The sequence below is a fragment of the Ciconia boyciana genome, chromosome 24 (genome assembly GCF_034638445.1).
Source record: "Ciconia boyciana chromosome 24, ASM3463844v1, whole genome shotgun sequence".
Taxonomy (NCBI): domain Eukaryota; kingdom Metazoa; phylum Chordata; class Aves; order Ciconiiformes; family Ciconiidae; genus Ciconia; species Ciconia boyciana.
The window spans coordinates 2253176-2268528 of NC_132957.1; the positions used below are offsets into that span (position 1 = coordinate 2253176).

A 15353-nucleotide genomic window follows, 5' to 3' on the forward strand; every position below is an offset into this window, starting at 1 on the left:
TCAAGCAGGAATATGTAAAGTGGTGTTGCAGAATGAAAACAGACTGCCTGGACCTAAATTCGTACGATGAAAAAGTACCTAGACTCTATTGCAGCTCCAACCAGCAGGATATGTAGATCCCAACATGTTATTTAGAAAGGCTTTGAAGTGTGGCACCGTGGATTCAGTCTGGCTTTCCATTTAAAGTTAGAGGTCCAGGTCAATTGAGAGAGATTTTCCTTGGTTTTCTTCTTCCCCCTGCCCCCCACCTTGATGGTTGTTTGGAGGGAAGAACCTTTTAGGGAGGACCGGATGGGTAAAGCTTTGGAGTGTCTTGAGCTGTAATCATTAGCTGTCAGTGAAGGCAGTAAAGGAAAGAATGTTTATTTGCAGCTTTTTGCTTTGAGACTTTTGTACTCGTTCTTTTAGGAGTGCTGTAATCTTAACTATTCACTTGGGTGGGGGGCTTCTGATGGCCTGAGACGATACAAAGGATATCTTAATGATCATGGTACTTGGCTAGGGCTCGATTCCCAGGGTGGTCGTGATCTCTGAGTTGGAGAAAAATCACATTGAAAAACTATCTTAATTTTACAAAAAGTGGAAGCTCGTCAACAGAGGTACAATAAATATTTGGGAGGTTCCCTGATGCTTCTGAGTCTATGTAAAAAATGGGATAGCTGAGATAAAAGGAAAATGAATCTGCTGCCCCTCTCCTGCTCTAAAAGCAAATAGGCAAATGACAAAGCAGGGCTCTGATAATGTGATGGCATAACAGCTTTTGACTAAAGCCTGCTTTTGCTGCTATATCCAAGATTAATTTATTCTATGTTGTAAACTAGGAAAAGCATTCTAGAAACCGTTCTTAGGCCACATTTGGATTTCTGTTCAGCCTTCATTTAAGTTTATTAGACTTTGAGGGACCCTGTATAGCTGCTCTTCAAACTCCAGTGTAAGCACACATGTGCAGAGCTCACTAATGATTCAGTTAATGGTCGTAGCAAAAGAGGAAAATGACAATGCAGTGTATTTTGCAAGTATTTTTCTTCTTGTTCCCATTCATCTGTTTTAGTAGGCATTAAACACTTTCGAGTGTGTGTGGATTCTTCAGGACTTCTCCAAAATAGGGTCTGAAGACCCTCATGTTGGTAGCATGTTCTTGCTTGTTAATGGGAGACAATTCTATTTTATGTGTCTGCTTAGATGTCTGCCTTCCCCTGTTTGGGGGGTTAGGATCCAACACCTTGACTCCCAGGTGGGCTTAGGGTACTGATTTTGATGTAAACCAGGTGTGGTTACCACATTTTTTATTATTAGTGGTATAGTTTGTACAAGAAATGGCTTCTTTAGCGACGTTTGTATCCACCAAGCAAACAGCAGGAATCAGTGTGGTCTGAAGCCGTTTGACGCTTCAACCTATTTTCAGCAAATCTAATGGCTTGGGCTAGAAGCCTGCGGCGTCTGTTCCCATACAACAATGCAACTACACCAGGAAATCAAGCTGCTGGATATGAATTGTGGAAAAGACTGCTGTGCAGCCGCTTGATGTTGCGCATTGAATGAGGCATGTGGGATGCATTCATGTAAATACTGAATGTACTGTAAGGCTCTGTGTGGTTTGCAGGAGAGTCTCTTTTGCTACATTTTGAGTTTTCATCTTGAAATGCAGAATACACCATAATACCAGGAAATGTCATATCAGTATTTGTAATACACAAGTAGTGTGTGATATTTGCAATTTTGGGGGGAAAAAAAGGGAAGGGATTTCTACAGTCTTCTGTTCTGTACTGCAAATGCAGAGTGTTTGCTGTGCTTCTGCAGCAGGTGGAACAAAACCAGTGAGGCGCAGATGATCCCCAACATGCATACAAACTCCGGATTTCTTCACTGAAAGTGCCCTTGGAAAGTTCAAAAGCCTAGGATATCTTCCCATTCAGCCCCTGCAATATGCATATTGAAAAGGATTTTACAAAATGAGTCATCCTTTTACTATTGCATTTAATCTTTTCTCAGTACCCGCAGAGAATCCTATGAGTTCAGAAGTGTTCCTTCTCTAAATAAAGGATTATGCTGCTCTTAATATTGATACTTATAGTTCAGTTGCTTCCCAAAGGAGATAGGATCTGAATTTCAGTGAAAACGGAATAGTGGATAAAGCTTGTGAATTTGCTTTCCTAGGAAGACTCGAATGGCTTTAAACAGACAATTGTCAGTCAGTATCCTTGTTCATGCATTTCTTCTTCAGTCAAAAGCCATGCCTGAGTTTCTGATGAATGGTATGTTAACTTTAGGCACAAGTAGTTTAATTTCTAGCTCTCTGATCTCATGATGAAAAACTATGAATGTAACACTTACTCAGTGGTTTATTTTGGATTTTCAGGAGTGACTGTTTGAATCCTCTGACTTAGTGTGCTTGCCAAACTTCTTCGTTTTACCAAAGTCTGTCTTGTTTTTAGGAGGAGCCGAAAAAGGTTTGTTTCACATACGACCTGTTCTTAAATTTGGAGGGAAATCCACCTGTGAACCACCTTCGTTGTGAGAAACTGACTTTCAACAACCCCACCAAGGAATTCAGACGCAAACTCATTAGGGCTGGAGGGGTAAGTGCCAGAAGGACTGGAGATCTGAAGAGGTTCTGCTAAAATGTGTTGTGATCTCATTTGGCTCTGGGGTTTCTTTTTAGCTGCAGCCCAGCAGGCTACAGTTTTCTACGTTAATCTAAGGGATGAGCCAGCCAGTTTTTACTCCTGGTTATATGACTGCAGTGCTTGACGCAGAACTAACCCATTGCTTGGGTGATTGGTGGCACTTCATTTTCAATTTAAATGTGACCATTAATATCAAAGCACTAAAACCCCTCTGGAAATGGAGATCTGTGGATGTTGCATGCTGTCCATCAGGCAGTTACAGTTATGTGTGACCTTCCTAGTGTCGTCAGCTGTATCAGTATAGAAAAGCTCAAGAAAAGGAAGATGCTTCCAGTCTATTCCTTACTCATTTTTGCCACAGAAAAACTTAATACTTAGCACTTCCTGGTCAATAAATGTCCTCTAAACCTGAAGTCAGCTGCTTGTGGCTTAGATAACAAAAAATTAAGGAAAAGTGTTAGAATTTAGAGTGAAAATGGGTGTAGGAGGGAAAAAAATAGCTATACTCTTGAAGGCACAATAAAATGTGGGTTGCTACAGTGGATGAACTCTTACTTCTGGGAAAGTAATATGCAGTGATAGACTAAAGAAATGATCCTCAAATAACTACAAGATCTAGGCAAATTAGTACAAGCTACAAAGTGCATGAAGTTTTTAACCAGACAGAGAATGGCAAGACTGTATTCTGAGACACCCCCATATATAGCAATGTATAATTATCTTCTGTTCAAGGACTTCATTCAACATGGTCTTAATTGCTGGGAAAATTTTCTTCTGAAAAAACATGTTTCTAGCCTGAAAAATTTAAAAAGTTAAAAAGCTGTGGGGAAGTTTGTCAATAATAAATCTCAAGAGTGACAAATACTCCAAGCTGATCTGTCGAGATCTTCCTCAGTATGCCAGTGCTTTTCCATATTGGGCACAAAGAGAAGAGTGCTTATTTCAGCCATAAGATGGCTAGAACATCATTTGCTTTCTAGGATTTTCATAGTACGTTATTGTAGTCCTTATGTATTGAGGTGTTGCATCTGTGAATCACTTGATGCTGTTCATCTAGTGCAAATTTTTGACAGGATTATTCTGACAGCATATAGGGGAGGTAAGAAAGTGTTTCATGGAGCTCAGTGCTTGGTGTTAAGATCTTGTCAGGGGAGACACCCAAGGCCTGTTTTTTCTTTTTTTTTTTTTCTGAATGAGTGAATTCAGCTTCTCCTAAATTGATGAAGTCTTGCTCATTCCTTCCAGATTTACCTTGCTCTATCCATTTGCAGGATAAGAGCATTTGCAGCAGAACACACAGTTCTTGTCCAGAGCTTTATTGCCTGCTTGTGCTCAGAATATTGGAGTTCCCTTTGGGAAAGATACTTGATATTGCATGTTGCCTTTCATTTTTTTGTGGTTTTAATGTTCTGTATTTGAGGAGTTGCCTTGAAACTGAGCATTACCTAGACAATATCTTTTTATTGCCTTTAAGCAGGGGAAAAAACATCCAAAAGATGAATAATAGTGTGTTAACTGAGCAAGTGGCTTAACATAATCATGTGTTAATAGTCCATGCGAAGTTACTCATACATAATTTTTCTCCTCTTTATTACTAGGTGATGGTAATGCCAGAAGGAGCAGAAACTGTTTCAAGGCCAAGTCCCGATTATCCTATGTTACCCACAATACCGCTCTCTGCCTTCTCTGATCCCAAGAAGACCAAACCGTCCCATGGGTCAAAGGTCAGTGAAGCATGCTTTTGTGTCACCCTGAGGTGAAGAAGTCTTTCAGGACTTGCTGCTAAGAGCTTGTTTAGCAGCTGTTTCTGGCTACTTCGAATTCTGAAAACGTCTTCCTTGTACTGTGTAGTTCACTAGCTAATGGTCTGGAACTTACAATAATTTAGGAGGCCTTTTTATGATTTGCTAGACTTCTCTCCAGGGAAATTTTGAAAAGAAAATGAAATGTCCAAGACTGGCATTTTTTGGTGAACCATACCTTCATCCTGATCTGCTATAGCAGATAAAGTTGAATGAAGTGCTCTCTGATTGTTCTGCCTTGTATCCTTGATGCTGAGCATGAATTATGTGGATCTTTCGCTGTCTGTCATGTAAAGCTGTACTCTAAGTCCTTGCATCTCTTAGCAGCAAGGCTGAGTAGAGAGCACTTCCTCTGTCGTTAGGACTACTTAGGGTAGTGGTGTAAAGATCATAAAATATGCTGTACTTGGTCAAACTAATGATTTCAAGATTTGATGTTTGCATCCAGCAGTATCTAGTTCTTGAGAGTTCAGAAGAAGCTGAAGTTTTCTCTTTTTCACTTGTGTGATGAAGCTATTTTTGTGTAATTCTACATAGCAGAAACAATCCACAGGCAATGTGTTTTGAAGCAGATTACATACACTTTATCAGCCTGAACAGTAACAAATATTAACAGCAATTCATTTCATGGTGTAATTCAATTCTGATATCCATTTTGTTCAAAGCTCTAAACACTTCTGGCACGTTGGTCATGTCTTCTGATGTTGATGTTACAAAACAGAATAAAGATGACTTACCTGTTAGTGGCTGATTTAATTTTGGTCAGGAATTAAGCATTAGAAAACAGAGAAGACAGAAGAGAAATAAAGGGCTCTGACCAAGCTCTGGTGAAAATTGCCAGTAGCTAAAGAGACAGTAGTCTCCTGCTTCTCTTCCTCCAGGTTGCCCCCAGAGGTGCATGTGTGTTTGCATCTCGGCGTGTCCAGTTCATACTCCAGTGTCTCCCCACAAGAGCCACTACTCTAAGCGTTTTGAGTTCACGTAGAATTTGCAAAGGGAAGTACTCCTTTGCCTTCGTGTGTACCTGACTCATAGGATAGGCAGAGTCCTAATGATTGGTGTCTTAAAGCTTTTACTAAAGGTGATAAAATGCCTGCTGATATCAGTGATGTTGGCTCTCTTATGATTGTGGGGACATTCAGTATTTTTGTCAAGTTGTGGTGTGGTTAATGTGCTGAGTTGGGGGCTAGGCTGCAAACATAACTTGAATTTACCATGGATGTGATTTAACCTTTTTAAAAAAAAAAAAAACAACTCTTTAGTTGCTGGGGTTTTTCTCCGTACAATATGGTGTGAAGTATAACTTTGTGTAACACAGCTAGAGTGAGTTTCCTCTTATCTGGCTTCAGATGTTAACCCTGCAGATTAAATCTGAACTAAACATCTATAGATGTTTACAGACCTCCTTTTATAGACCATGGAAAGGAACAGGCATATTTGAAACATGTTTCATCCTGTCCTAACGTAGATGTTTAAGTGCCTACTGTCAATTTCTGTCAATCAGCTTTAGGGAAATCTAGGTGTCTACCTCAGAGGTAGAAAAGTACATTAGGCATCTGTGGGTGGATGTCTACATGAAACAAATGCTTCAGTGTGATTTATGAGAATGTGTTTTATAATTCTGTGCAGAGCTTTAATTTCATACCTAGCTTGCATGTTTCTGTTGCTGAATTTTAGGATGCAAACAAGGAAAGTAGCAAGGCATCTAAGCCACACAAAGTAACCAAGGAGCACAGAGAGAGGCCAAGAAAAGACTCTGAGAGTAAAAACTCCTCCAAAGACCTTGAAAGAGAACAAAACAAGCCTTTGAAGGACTCCTCCAGAAAACCAACTGAGAACAAATTGCCTAAGGAGGAGAAGGCACCTCCAAAAGCTGCTTTCAAGGAACCAAAACTGGCCGTGAAGGAGACCAAACTGGAGAACACTTCTCCAAAGGGTGGGCCACAGCCAGAGTTAAAGTCTTCCAGCAAGAGGCCCTCCAATGTGGAGTCACCAAAGCCTAGTGCCAAAAAACAAAAAAAGAGTAGCTCCAAAGGGGTAAAGAATATCCTAGGGACATCTCCCAGAACCTCGTCTTCCTCATACCCAGAGAAGAAACAAACCAAGGAGAAGATGAATGCCAAAGTGGAAAAGGTAAAATCTGAAAGTGAGGCCAAGGAGATCAAAAAGCCTGTGGAAATGGAGGAGTCAAATTCAGAGGATGAAACTTCTTTCAAGTCAGAGGTGAGTAGGGATTTGTCCTCTACCAGAATCTTTAAGCATGCTGTTTAAATTGCTGCATGAAAAAGATGTTAAAAAATATTCCCTCAGACAAGACAGAGAACCAGATTGGCAAATGCTTAGGCTGGGTTGTATCTCAAATAAAACTCTTCTTTGAAAATCTTAGCAGTAAATGATGAATACTGGTACCTGGTTTACCTCCTGTTTCAGATCTGCAGTTCTATTTAGATTTATCTGCAGGCAGAGTTATGTGAAAGTCAGAGTTTAATGTTACGGTCTCGTTCATCCCTTGCAGTGACATTTATAGAGCTAGAGTATAGTAAGTGTATATACACTTTCTACCTGCTTATGATAACATAATGTTTTTGAATGTGATCTTAATGCAGAAAAAGAGGAAATAATTTCAGTTTTCCTTCTGAAAAAAAAAAAAACACAAAAAAACCAACAAAAAACCTCCAGTATTAAAATGTAAATAAAAATCCCTATTCCTGACATGGCCTGTAAGAAATGTGCTATTGGCTAAAGCTCAAAATACAACCACATGCCACTAAACCTAAATAAGTTGTGTTGTAAAACATAAACCGAATTGTGTTATTGTACTACTATTTTTAAAAGCTGTCTAAATATTTTGTTCCTTTTTACAACTAAGAACATTCCTTATCCTCTGTTTTCTAAAATAAGGCAAAAAAAAAAGAAGTAGGAGGGGAAGGACACAAGTTAAATCCAAACTCTTGCTACTTTTCACTTGTGTATTTTGTATGTGCTATAAAGAAGGCATATATCTTCTAATAGGATTCACAGGATAATGTCACCGAATTTTTGAACTGCTTTCTACTGACCACTTTTAGAAAGATTTGTTTTACTAGAATAAATCTTCTAGGGACAATTCATAAGATGATTTAATCAGCACCATGATACAGTAAGTATTGATGTGTTTATTTCGGAAAGGATTTTTTTTGCAAAAGCTTTCCAGTAGAAGAGTTTATTGGGGAAGTGTTAATTCAAGTTGCTCTGCAAAGATTTTTTTTCCAGATTGATTAAATGTGGAGCTTGTGCATTAAAAAGAAGCAGCTCCTCTCCACTTCTAGCCTTATATCTGAAGTGCGTCAGTGTGTAGCAAGCTCCTCATTTCTGTACAAGATACGTGGCCCCTTGCTGCGAGCTTCTCTACTCTGCTGATCTCTGTTAAGTCCTGAGTGTCTTGTACTTCATTATTTCTTAGGTGTCATCCATCCCCTTGGGACTCGCCATGCAGCTGTAAGCTGATAGTGCTGTTTAGACTGTTCCGTAAAACCACAAACTGTGGTTGTGGTTCCACAGCGTCTGCTACAGTCCTGTCCTGCCCCCACCAAGCTTTGTATGCTTCTGTGTCCTCTCTTGCACCAGCTCTCGTGTCTGTTGGATGCTTGACAGAGGTATTTGAGTGCTAGCCCAGAAGGAGGGTAGGAATACTCTGTGTGATGGAGGGGGAACTGTGGCAGCTGCCAGTCAGATCAGCCTAGGTTTCTGTGGAACTTGAAGCTTAAGGGTATAACTGTATAATGCATTGGCATCAGCAGAGAAGACCGAGTTCCTTTTCCACCCTGGGGGGTTTTTTTTTGCTCCCAACACTGCAGTTTGCTACTCCATCGTTTGTACTGGTACAGCTGTTTGTGGATCTGTGTGGTAAGCCACATCACTAAAGCGAATGAGCAGCTGGAGGTGGACCGGGGCCCGGAAACTCTTAAATCAGCTTTGCTGCTGCAGCCAACGTATTGTGCAACATGCTCTGAGGCTGCAACTCCAGGATTGCTTTGAGTTGACATCTTTGCAGGCTGCTGTTGAAAGGAACAGTCTTGCTCTCATTTGTGCTGCTGGCACGAGAGCTCGTGTGACTTTGCAATGGGCTGGAGGAGTTTCTCCTTCCATTTCAGCTCCTGCTGAAAGTTAGTTGTCCCTTCTTTTTTTCTTTTTCTTTGTTTTTTTTTTTTTTCCTTCCCCCATCCAGTCCAGTTCCCTGAACTGGCCTCATGCTTGGCTGCCTAAATGCTAGTGCTGACAAAAGAGAGAGGCTGAGATGTGAGGGCAGGATTGCTTTTTTCCATTGTCGGCATGTGCTTTTGTCATATCACGGTGACAGTAACTGCAGCCTGAGCATGCAGAGCATGTCCAGCTGGATGCCTCCTAAACGGTTGAAATAGCTGATAGGGTTAATGGCAAAAGGAGAGACGGGGGTCTATACAACTTCCAACTTCTGCTTCTTAGCTCCTGTTAAGTCGTTTTAAGGGAACACCTTAAACACCTAGATTATCAGGAATGAAGGATGTTGGGATTGCATCTGTGGGTGAGACACAAGAGCTGTGCTCCCTTATCTTGAAAATACTGCTCCTTACTTTCATGTTGTAATTTTTCTAAATAAATAGGGCTGCTGCAGTGTGCCAATATATGAGATACTGGAATAGTTAAATTGTTCTCCTATGCTACTGAATAATTAACATGGGTTGTAATACCCCTTTTTGACATTTTTCCCTGCCTTCTTACAGTTGAATAAATGAAACTCTTAACAATACTTGGGTGATAAATTATAGGGAAGGGTGGTATTGGGATGAAAGTCCTGCCGCCGCTTTCACTTATTAATGCCCAAAGCTGCTGATGTGCCTCTTTCTACCCGTTTACAGTGTTTTTATAGTATTAACACTTTCTGTAATAAAGTTTATTGATCAATAGGAATGTATGGTTTTTCTAGCATCAGGATTTGGTAGTGGAAGTAATAGGTGGATTCCTAGGAATGGTGCAATGAAATTGAAATGCTAAATTTCCAGGGAATTACTTTACAAAAGGCAAGATAATATTACAGTACACTGGGAATCTTTAAACTAGATTTTAACTGAGTAACAAAAAAACCTTTAAGATTATTGTAATAGTGGCTGCTGGTATTGGGGATGAAATAGTTGATTTAGCCTTCACTGCCACCTCGTGGTCCTTTAAGCTAAAGCATGCGATTGCTGTACACTATCTGGTTTTATGTTAAAAACATACGTAGCACTAAAACTTTGTTTCTGGATGCTGTCATTAGCAGTAGTTCATTACATCTTTTTACTCACAGTTACTGCATAGTATGCTCCTGGCATTTCTGCTGAATACTGACAGTCAGTGGAGTTGGTTTCACTAGAGTTTAGCTGGTTTCTGTTACGTTTTCACAATAAACTGAAAACAGTACAGTGGATTGCTCAAACTGGTGTAGAAACAACTGTTTTGGGGGTGTAGTAATAAACTAGAACTAATTTTGGAGTCAAGTGAGCTGGTTAGGATAGGCATCCTTTCTATGTTTAATGATCAGTACGAGGTGTTCGGAGGGAATGTTGGTGGGTTACAATAAATACACTTCTTAAGAGGGCTTTGATAATTGTTCTAGGGTGTATGCTAGTCATCTTTCACATTTCAAAGTAAGGGTTTTTTCACTTTGACATTGTTCAGATGCTATATTTCATCACTTGAGGCTATTTTAAACTAGTGGCATGAAAGGTTTTGGTGGGAGCTGTTGATGCTACTGCCCAGGAGTGCTGAGCTACAGCGTGCCAAAGTTTTTATAAATGTTGTTTTTATTCACCTTGCATTTTGTATGTTTTCTGTAATTCCAAGAACTGCATTCAGCGATGTATGATGTTGTAGAGTGCTCAAATGCTTCTGTCTCACTGTGCTTTGTGCTCTGTGCTGGTTTTCCAGATTAGAAAGGTTAAGATTCTTTTTCTTTTTTTCCCTTTTATGGGGGGTTAAGTCTGTCCAGTCCAGCCCTTCCAACTCCAGCTCCAGCTCCGACTCCAGCTCTGACTCAGATTTCGAGCCATCTCAGAACCACAGTCAAGGTGTGTTGCAAGAAATAAAATTTGTTAAAATCTTCCTTGCATAACCTTAAAAGGCTCATGAGAATTAGATCTGTTTTCCCAGCACCATATATAAGGCTAATACGGTTTCTTGTATGCAACCATGTGTTGAAGCTGTGACGCTCCAGCAAGAAAAGGCAATAATGTCATAGTGTAATCATGAACAAGTATTTTTCTTGTTTTGGCAGTTAATTTATGAGTAGGGTATCTCTCTGGATTTGATTCTTTCCCTGTTGACTTTGGTTTCTGCCTCGGTTTATAAATGTGTTTGCTGCTGCTTGATCTATAGTGTCACCAGAATATTTCTCCTCCAATCTCATATATGTTTTATTAAAAATTATAAATGTGACATTCATCACTTTGCCAGTGCATAACATAGCTTCTTTTTCAGATTCCTCCACTGATAATCCAAAGAGATATACTGCGGCAATAGTAAATGTTCTAATCTTAGCAAATGCTGTGTTGCTACAAATACTGTCTCTTGAGTGACGTTTAAAATAGTCCCCAAACACATGAAAAATGTGTCCTTTTGTTTTCATTTCAGAAGAGAGTGGGAGGATTTGGGGGGAGGCTAGGGTGGCTTTACGGCAGTTGTAAAGTTTCTCAACTCTGCTTTAGTTTTGAGACTGGAATACGGTGTCTTTTAGCAGTATCTTTGTGCGAAATGAAAATACCAGGGACATCTTATTGAGAAATCTTGATGTATCTTAATAACAACCGATCCAGTTTAGATCAGATAGCTCGGATGACGTTCTGCTGCACGTGTCCTAGTGTTGAATTGCTTTCTCCCCTCTGATCCCAGGCCCGCTGCGCTCCATGGTGGAAGATCTGCAGTCGGAGGAGTCAGATGATGATGACAGCTCCTCTGGAGAAGAGGCAGCAGTCAAAGCAAACCCAGTCAGCCGGGATTCCAGGTGGTAACAAATCAGGAAGAAAGATGTTTGTTGTCTTTTTACCCTCCATGTTTGGTATTTTTGTGTGCCCTCCATTTGGAGGGAGGAATCAAAGTGATGGGGCTATGCGTGAGAGGAAAGCGTGAGAGAAGGAGAGAAAGGGCAGATGTGTGGAGTACTTAGCACGGGGTGGGGACACAGAGTCGATGAAAACAGCAGGGTGAGAACAGAATTGGATGAGGAGAGATCACCGGAGCTCAAAGAGAGGAAGCCACTGGGAAGTGGTGTGTGTTGAGCTTGCAGGTGTTAGTGACTGAGCCCCTTAAAATAGTCACCTAATTGTTGTCTTCAGATCTCTGCTGAGCTGAATGGTGTGTGACACCTTTGATCTGCAGAGATTAGAGAAGCGTTGGGGAGGCTGTCAGCATGTGTGCTCTTCTTACTGCATATGACTGATACAAAACTGAGAAGTCTTACTCTTTGCTGATAGTGCGTGCTGACAGTTGGTTACTTGGCTCCTATGGGACTTGGTTAACAGCTGTTTCCTGCTTTAGTCAATGGAAATAGTTGAATTTCATCCTTCTCCCCTCAGGAAACGCTGTTGTAGCCAAAACCTGGAGTCTCGGGCTCAGTATTGGAAACCAAATGCTTGGCCCAGATAGCAGCTGCAAATTCCAAATGATGCTTGTGTTCACCAAAAACGAACAAACAAAAAATCGGTTGTTGCACTGTCATTATCAACTAAACAGGAATGGAGAGACTTTGAAGGATATTTTTTAGACCTTTAGGGGATAGGTAATAAACAGTTTTTCAAGCTCATCAAAAGTAGGATACCTGCTATCATACATCTGTAGGGCCACAGGAAGAATGAGAATAAATAGGAAATCTCAAAGGTCACAGCGAAAACACTAAATGCATTTTTGTTTGTTTGTTTTCCTGTGTTCTCAGTGGAGGTGTTGGTAAGCCTCTCATGCAGGTAACTCGGTGATCTTGGAATAAATCCTCAAAATAAAGTTGCCGTTTGTGAAAATCAGGTGGTACTTACTCAGTTGTTGTAAGGGGACTTGCGTATGAAAGAGTTGAACTGCTAGCTGTAATGTGTCAACTAAAACTCCCTACTCTGCCTGCCCAGGGAATGGAAGATGGCAAAGGCAATGTCAGCTGGGGAAAAAGGAATTATTGGAAATTACAGACTGACCGTTTCTCCAGGACAATTTAGTGCCTATAATAAAGAAGAGAATTTCAGTGAACTCTGTGTGGTTCACTTGACAGCTAAATAAGTTTCCTATTACCTGGTGATGCTAATTCTCTGCTGCTTGCTTTTCAGACTGAGCCTTAGTGACAGCGACAGTGATAACAGTGCAGATTCCTGCCTGCCAAGTCGAGAGCCACCTCCTGGTCAGAAACTGCCCCCAGCAAATAATAAGGTATTGCATCCTACACGCCCATCCAATGCTACTTTCCACCACTCTGGGTTCCTGCATTGTGTTCACTTCATGATGTTAGTTCTGACTTGCACCAAATTTTCCCTATTTCATTGTCTTCATCAGACAGGTAGTTCCTCTCTGTTCAGTGCTGTGCATCCAGACCATTAAACCACCATGTTGTCTGAAATAATTTTGGTCACTAATGTTGATTTCTTTTTACCCTCAGGCATCTGGAAGAAAAAGCCCAGAGTCTTGTAACAAGCCAGAGAAGATCCTGAAGAAGGGAACATATGACAAGGTATGTTTGAGGATTTACATATTATAGAACTGTTGGATGCTCACTAACGTTTCTGTGTAGAAAACAATTTGATTGAGCCTAGCCTGTTCAGATTGTTCTGCCCTGGCAGGTTAAAAGCTTGAGTATAATGAAAAACAGATGCTGAAAGGACAGACTTTGGAGAGTGACACTGCAGAAATTGTGTCTATTAAATAGATGGACCCCCAGGTCGTTTCCATATGCAAAACGTTTAAATTGTTTTTGTTTGCCCTTTGTCTGAACCAATGGTCTGGCCACTGCTGCAGTGGTGAGTGCCTCTTCATTAAAAGGCAGTTTTCTTCTGTCTTTGATCTTACAAATTAAAGATTGTTTGATGCTCTGCTTTGCTGGTTTAGTTGAAACCTTTGTTCAATGAAATTCCCTTCTTTCTTGCCTCTAAGGAAAGTTGAGCAGTGTACATGCTCCTAAAGCATGGTTAACTTGCAAGCAAAGAGCCAAGCCCCAAGCTGTCCAGAAAATTGTCATTTTTTTGGTAAAGAAATCAATCAAATGGAAGCTTAATATTTTTTCCTTAGTCTAATCATTGAGGTCCTTGCAGTAATCAAAGAATCAGTGTGTAGCTCTCACTTGTGTGTTTTAACACTTTTTCAACAGGAGAATACAGCACAGGTTAATCACTTAATGTTAGGTCTAAGTGTGATCTCGAGATACTTGCATCTGAGTCTCCTGGTAGCTACAAAATCTTCGACCGCTAAATACTGTTAACCATAGCTGAGATGGCTTATCTGAGGCAAGGTTTGTAGGTAATAGTATCTTTTATTAGACTACTTAATATAGATAGAAGGGGACATCCTTGAGAGCCATTGAAGAGAGTGCCTGAAATACCATCAGCTTTTCCAACTGTCAGAGGTTTTATAAAAGATACTAGCTCTCCCAGCAAGCATAGCATTCAGTACTGCTTAGGTGTTTTGGGAAAAATGCTTTTCTCTGTGTGAATGTGCTGGGGAGGGGTATATTTCACAGTTTTGGGGTGGGTTGTTTTTTTTTTGCCTTAGTACACTTACTTAAATGAGTTCAGTTTTGCTAATACAGACATGAACAACTCTGGGGCAGCTTTACGGATTAAGAATCTATCCCCTGTGAGCAATAGTGTGCCAACAGAAACTTGCCTTGGTGGCTGCCTAAATTAAAAAAAAAAAAAAAAAAAAGGAAAAACCAAACCATCCTTATATAAGAACAATTAAAATGTTGAGCTTGTAAACAAGCCTGCATTTCCCATTGTGGTGTATGTAAAACTACTTGCGAATACAGTGCACTCCAAGAATTTTTTTCCTTACCTAAACACAAATCATTGTTCAGCAGATCGCTGGGGTGTTGGTCACTGAGCATCGATGCATGTATTCTCAGGTAATGAGTAGTTTATTAGTACAACCCGCTGATGAAGAACTCGCACTGAAGTTCACCAAGATGAACTTCACCTTGTTGAGGTCCTCTAAGCTCAAAGACCACTTCTTAAAGCTGGTTACAGGTGTTTGTTTAATGGTGTCATTAAATAGTCCTGCTGATGGTCTTCAGACCATCCGTATTTGTGCAAAGTCTTTAGTCTCCCAGTACTTGATAAAGATGGAGGAGGCAGTAAAAAATGTAGGGAAAAATTGGGAATAGGAACATGTCTGAAAGGGCCTCAAGATCCTCTGATCCTCACTAGGAAAGTCACTTCGGCAGTCATACAAACATGCCACGTATGTCACTGTTTCTGTTCATGCCTCCTTTACAGGCCTACACTGATGAATTAGTGGAGCTTCACAGGCGGCTAATGGCACTACGAGAGCGCAATGTGCTACAGCAGGTAGAGAACATTTGTCAGCTTTCTGGCAAGCTGTTGTACTCTGGTAATCTTTGTGTCCAAGGGTCTCAGCCGGACCCCTGTGATGCTTGACCTTTCACTTGCCTCTCCTTCATGAGAGGGTCTGGTTCACTTTGAAAGCAAAGATATGTAGAAAAAAAATAAAAAAAATCAGATGTGCATGCAATGTTTTTGTTGGAAAAGGTACAGAAGTGTGGTTTGTGCATCTTTCCTCGGCCATCCTGGTAGCGGTCCCAAAGCTGGGCGCTCTCGGTCTAATTTAAAAGGAAAGAAATGTGCCCACGTCACTTTCCGTTCTGAGCCAGTTAGGCATGCAGGAAGAGCTGGTTTGCTTTTTTGGGAGAGGATTCCCTTCATGTTGCGAGACATTCTCATCT

General features: G+C 40.6%; 1 protein-coding gene across 6 annotated transcripts in view; it reads left to right on the forward strand.

The window, feature by feature from the left end:
- Positions 1-15353, forward strand: part of MLLT1 (MLLT1 super elongation complex subunit) — a 32419-nt gene that overhangs the window by 12544 nt on the left and 4522 nt on the right. Inside the window, exons 4-12 of one of the 6 annotated variants that reach the window (XM_072845212.1) lie at positions 2436-2579; positions 4226-4351; positions 6107-6652; positions 10407-10494; positions 11315-11426; positions 12733-12832; positions 13059-13130; positions 14469-14516; positions 14887-14958. In XM_072845212.1, the coding sequence (XP_072701313.1) occupies positions 2436-2579; positions 4226-4351; positions 6107-6652; positions 10407-10494; positions 11315-11426; positions 12733-12832; positions 13059-13130; positions 14469-14516; positions 14887-14958 (1308 nt within the window). Of the gene's footprint in view, positions 1-2435; positions 2580-4225; positions 4352-6106; positions 6653-10396; positions 10495-11314; positions 11427-12732; positions 12833-13058; positions 13131-14468; positions 14517-14886; positions 14959-15353 lie in introns of all 6 variants that reach the window. The other 5 variants (XM_072845210.1, XM_072845211.1, XM_072845214.1 and 2 more) reach the window with 5 other exon arrangements.